This window comes from Trifolium pratense, linkage group LG6, assembly GCF_020283565.1.
Source record: "Trifolium pratense cultivar HEN17-A07 linkage group LG6, ARS_RC_1.1, whole genome shotgun sequence".
NCBI classification, from domain to species: Eukaryota; Viridiplantae; Streptophyta; class Magnoliopsida; order Fabales; family Fabaceae; genus Trifolium; species Trifolium pratense.
Genome location: NC_060064.1, coordinates 20,310,965 through 20,316,964, shown reverse-complemented (window position 1 = coordinate 20,316,964; position 6,000 = coordinate 20,310,965). Strand labels below are relative to the sequence as shown.

Genomic DNA, 6,000 nt, shown 5'->3' with positions numbered 1-6,000 from the left:
ATAGTAATATATATATTTGAGTTTTTTTTGGTTTTGTTTCCATAACTTTCAAACATAAACATGCTGAAACCATCATCATGAACTGGGAAAAAATTCATTGCATTTCCACAATCCTAAGTGATCAATAAAACTGCTATAAAGTATTTTGATCAATAATCCAAGTGACATATATCATGAAGTCGATCAGTAAAGTTGTGGTTAGTTGCAGTGTTGTCAATTGCATATCGCGTGAGGAAGGAGTTTGTTCAAATTCCGCTACACAACAGTACCGTAACAGTTTATTAAAATTCTACTTTGCAACAATGCTATTGCGCCGGCTAAGTGAGCAGTTTGTTCAAATTCCACTACACAACAGTACTATAGCGCCGCAATAGTCTATTTGACAACATTTTATATTAAACAGCATATCACCAAAGAATAAAAATTTGTTCAAATTCAAATTCGGCTATGCGGCTATTTAACAAATCTCAGTAGTTGTGGTACAAACATAGTGAACATGAAAACCTCTTTTTATTGAAGACTTAGATTACTAAAAGTGGTTAACAGATGTTACTACACAAGGCTTGTAACCTTTTGCATGTGACACTAGCAACTAAAATACTCCAAATTTTGCAATCTTGGTACATAGGAAAAATATGATATAACAGAAAACAACCAAGCACTTCATAAAAGATCAAACGTGGTTAACAGATACTACTAGAAAAGAAGCCTAGTCATGATCAAGCTGCATGTTCCTCATGAAGAAGTCTTTGATCAAAGTGCCAAACACCTGCAAGTCACAAAACATCAATTTCATTAGAACCTAAGAGAGTTCACCTTACTCCTAGTCATCCATTTCCCTCCATTTCCTTTCTTATCCATAGGAGGAAATATCATACTCTATGAACTATGAAGCACTGACACAGAAACAAACATCAGATACAGTACCGACATTGACACATAGGCACCGATAGTAATTTTACTCCCTCTAGTCCTTATTATAAGAAAAAGTTTACTTTTTGGATTCATAACATTTGATTAACCTAAAAAATAAACTTTTTCTTATAATAAGGACCAGAGGGAATAAAAAATAGCAGTGATCAAATGTAACCATGCGGTGTTGGTGTCGGACATTGGCATATGTTGGACATCAAATGCGCCTTTAATTTGAAATATGGGTGCTACATGGATCATACTAGGTGTTATGTGTAAGGCAAAGTTTGAGGACCAATATGAAAAATGATGGTAGTTATATACATACCATGACCCTTTCCAACCCTTCTCAATTGAGACACATACTCTGATATCTTCTTAATTGCTTCAACCTGAAGAAATAAAATGGTATGTTTTGACAAACACATTAGTTATAATGCTACACAAAATATAGCGTCCCTGACATTGTTAAACCAACTTTTTCTCATTTTTTTTCTAAATTTTCAAAAGCTTATATGAATTCCTAACACTGATTTAAATGAGTTTCACCTGTTCAGCCAAAAACTCGCTTTCAATGAAGTGTGTCATTTCAGGATCATTGTTGCGGTCTGCGACCTGTTATTCACAAATCTTTAATTGATTAGCCTTGACAACTACAAATCAAATAATTTATGTGTTCCTAAAAATTTTTGCAACAATAAGCTAAAGGGACAAAGATGCATTACACTATGCACATTCAGAAGTTTCTCATTTGTTAACTTCTCCAAAGACAAAGCTAATTCCATTGCTGAAGGAAACAATAGAGGAAAAAGAAAAGCCAAAGTCAGCATCATAGATTAAAGTGTAAACTACTGAATATGACAAACTATAATGTGTCAAGCTGCAAACATCAAGGTAATGAAATCAGCAAAGAAGCTCACCATGCAATGCATCCCCTTTTTCGACATGCTCAAATTCTGACAGCACATTCTTGATGGGGTGAAGTACAACTCTTCCACCACGAATGTTCTAAACAAGTTAATAAAAGCTAGATATGTCAATACAGTTATTATAAAAGAACCTCTCTTATTGGATAAATAGCTTAAATAATCACTTACTATCATATAAGTGCTTATATATAAGCTATTTGCCTATTTCTATGAACTCCAAATGTTTTCAATATATACACTATAGATCGTTTCCATAAGCTATACTACAGAGCTTATTTATAAGCTGAAAACAACTTAAGGATATCATATGTTATCAGATTCAGAGTCTCACAAGTAATTATGCTTATCTATAAGCTCAAATAAGTCAATTCAAACATATAAGTATGAAGTACAAAGGTAATATAATATAACCTGATATTTCATAAGCTTTTCTGCATGTTCTCTCTCTTCTTCACTAGATTCCTTGAAGAACCTGTTTTCAACAATTAAAAACAGCAATATGAAATTGAAAACCTGTTTAAGAAATGAGAGATTAAAAAAAAAAAAAAAGGATAAGACATATATTGGAGTTTATGATTGATACTTTGCAAATCCCTTGAGAGCCACGTTGTCCCTATCAAAGTATGCAAACATGGAGTGGTACACATATGAAACATTGTATTCCACACTGTGACACAATTGCAAAGGAAAATCACTTAGCAAGTTATCATAGAAACAAGGGAATCTCCAATTAATGCAAAAGGAAAAAAGAAATTATGAAAATTTTGTTAATTATTAGAAGAAAAAAGTATCAAAATATGAGATCCTAGAGTTTTTTTATGAGTTGGAATCCAAAATTTCTCCTATTTTTATTTTTGTGTTAACATCTTGTTCCGTGGTACGGGCCCTTGTAATCCAAAATCCAGGGGAAGTCCGACAAAAAATTGTTCCTGCCTAATCGAACTCGGCCAGATTCATCTGTGGAGCTCACTAAGCCAAAATTTCTCCTATGATAGGCTATATATGTAAATTTTATAGTAAATTCTGATTGGGGCCTTGCATGTATCTCTGATAATCTCTCCATGGAAATGGATTCAGTGCATTGTGACTACATGCAGTCGGCACATCTAAAATATTAAACAGTCCAAATTTTAAGATAAGATTTTAATTATTTGAGCTGAAAATGTAGATCGATTTTAATCAAACGGTTCAATCGACTGCGTTGGTGTCACATCTTTCTGACTGTGACACAATAAATACTAACATGCTCCTATATGAGATTTTTAAAAACAATTAATACTATTTTTAGAGAATCAGAGGTCCAGTGTAATGTTTTTTATCATGGAAAATTTAGCTTTTTTATCTCTTAAGTTAATCAATCAATTTCCAAATGTCATTGCAACACCAAATAGTAATACTAATTCAGATGAACATAATAAGGATCATAGAAATGCTTACTTAATCTGCTCATTAATAACAGATTCACATTCATCAGCAAAATTCTGTCTCGCCAAAGAAACTTGAGGAACAATTGGAACAACAAGATAATCCTTCTTAACCTCTTCAAACGGTTCAAATATAACACCAGTCAAAGGAACCGTTGTTGCTGCACAAACCGTAAACTTTCCACTTCCCCATTTCTTATCAACTCTCAAATTACAAAAAGATGATAAATTTAGCTTTTTAAAGCCATTCTCAGAAATGGGTGAGAGAGAAAATCCATTAAAGGATGAAACTTTAGAAGAAGAAAGAGCCATTAGAGCAAAGAAATGAGTGTTTGTGGATGAATCTGGAGAGGGAAAAAGGGAGTAAATAATGGGAGTGAGGGGTGTTTTGGGGATTTTGTATGGAAGGGATGATGTATGGATCGTTGGATTAGAGACACGTGGAGGGATGGGATAGTTTGATGAGAGAGGCGTGTGGCGAGCTCGTGGTTAGTTAGGTACACGTTGGAAATTTGGTATTATTCGAAAATTTAGGACAAATGTCTCACACGTGTTTAAGAATTGGAATGTGTTGGTACTAGGTACTTATTGCTATTTTCAGGTTTTCAATCTACTTCAAACATTCATGTTTCATGCTGCCTTCATTTTTTAATTGTCTACTTTACCTAACTAAATTTCCTTTGAGAAATTAGGGAATTGAATCTTTCCAACACTTTGTATCTAGCCTTTCTTTTTTTAAAAAAAAAATTAATTTAATGATTACTAATCAATAAAAGAAAAAAGTATAGTGCAGAAAAGACAAAGAGATGAGTGAATTGCTGAGATGATAGTAGGGGAAAAAACATGAGAGAAATGGTTGGAGAAGATCCAGATTCAAAAATTGGTTTGTTTTATATTTTTTTATAGATTTTTTAATTTTATTTTTATTAATAGTTAATTTACCAAAATTTTTACTCCCTCCGTACTAAATTATAAGTCACTTTGAGAAAAAAAAGAAAAAGAAAAATATACTCCCTCTGATCTTTAATATAAGAAAAAGTTCACTTTTTTAGATACATTGAAATATTGATGTATCTAAACAATATTATATACTAGAGCACTTGGGAAATTCACTTTTTATATATATTGAGATATTGATGTATCTAGACAATATTAACCCACTTGGGGTTGGTCTAGTGGTGTTGGCTTGGGTCCTTAGAGTATGCTCATCTCAAGGTCTCGGGTTCGATTCCCCCTTGTGCCAATTTCGGTGGGATAAGTCCATACAAAGCAAAAAAAAATGTGGCTTTAAATGGGACCCCCGCAAGTGGGCGGTGGGATTGGTCCCCTTGGATTAGTCGGTCCTAGGGTCGGATACCAAGTTTTCAAAAAAAAAAATTATATACTAGATACATCAACTTTCCAATGTATCTAAAAAGTAAAGTCTTTCTTATATTATGGACTATAGGGAGTATAAACTTATAAGTTGTTTTACAATATCAATGAAGTATTTAATGTTATTTGTTATAGGATAATGTTAATACTCCCTCCGGTCCTTTTTATAAGGAACACTTTGAAAAAATCACACAGACCAATGAAGCACATTTAACATAGTTATTTTCATTTAATACTCTTATAAATTTAAATTTATTCCATGTATACCCTTATTTAATTACTCTTTATTCAACTAACTTACTTATTTTAAAATTCTCTCTCATTATAAATAAGGGCATAAGTGAAATTGAACATTTAAAACATTTGAAAATTGGTCAAAGTTTCTTATAAAAAAGGACCAAATTTTTTGCCCTAAGTGTTTCTTATAAAAAGGACCGGAGGAAGTATGTGTCTTTAGGGCACATGTTAAAGAAAGTAAATGTAGAAATTATTTCTTGAAACTTGTGAATTTTTACTTGTAAGCATAAACTTTTTTACATTATTAAATGCAGAATTTTCTATAAATTGAAAAATTGTCCTTAGGACACATGTTAACACATAACTCTTTTTTATATTATACTTCCTCCGTCCCAAAATATAAGAACTAGTTGACCACTGCCCGTACACCAATGCATAACTTTGATTATAAATATATTTAATTGTCTATTAGTAAAAAAATATAGAAAATTGATATTTTGAAAATACTCGTCGAAATAAATCAAATAAGATCTTATATGATGATATTTATATTTATATACTTTTAGAAAAATACGGTCAAACAAGATATATGAATAGTGCATTTAGTCAAATGAGGTCTTATAAAATGGGATGGAGGGAGTATCTTTAACTATTTATTGCTCTCTCTTGTTTCAATTATTCAATTTATCTTTCTCATACAATTAATGAAGGACAATTTGGTAAACTATCTCATAATTTTTTTTTCATACAACATTAATTAAATTTCTTAATTTATGTAATATGATTAAAATGACTTATATTTTGTTACGAAGAGAGTAACAATTGTGATTTATTATGCTATGAAAGTAACTGATAAATACTTGACCACTCACAAGTAAAACCTCTAAAAAATTATTTTCTCCATCTTATAAAAAAATTCTTATGGAAAATGTGCACTAGTTAAACACATAAATAAGAAAATTTTGTCTTGAAACTTATGCATTCAATGCATTGAAGGTATAAAAAGTTGTTTTTATCAACATTAACTTTATGTTTTATTTATATTTTTTGTATGCTTAACAAGTGTACCGGGTGCATTGTTTAACTTTAGATTGTGCACGATTTCTAAAAAAAAATATTAATTG

The 6,000-nt window shown here is 31.3% G+C and overlaps 1 protein-coding gene across 2 annotated transcripts; it reads right to left on the bottom strand.

Annotated features, from left to right (window-relative positions):
* Nucleotides 1-243: 243 nt before the first annotated feature.
* Nucleotides 244-3,599, bottom strand: LOC123889705 (ferritin-1, chloroplastic-like). 2 transcript variants are annotated; one of them, XM_045939165.1, is made up of 8 exons: nt 3,279-3,599; nt 2,425-2,508; nt 2,253-2,313; nt 1,833-1,920; nt 1,638-1,699; nt 1,462-1,527; nt 1,241-1,304; nt 244-769 (listed from the first exon to the last, which is right to left on the bottom strand). In XM_045939165.1, the coding sequence occupies exons 1-8, from the start codon at nt 3,575-3,577 to the stop codon at nt 720-722; spliced, it is 774 nt and encodes a 257-aa protein (XP_045795121.1). In that variant the 5' UTR covers nt 3,578-3,599; the 3' UTR covers nt 244-719. The 2 variants fall into 2 exon arrangements, with proteins under 2 accessions (XP_045795121.1, XP_045795122.1); XM_045939166.1 differs by lacking the exon at nt 2,425-2,508 and having other exon boundaries at nt 406-769; nt 3,279-3,590.
* Nucleotides 3,600-6,000: the final 2,401 nt, after the last annotated feature.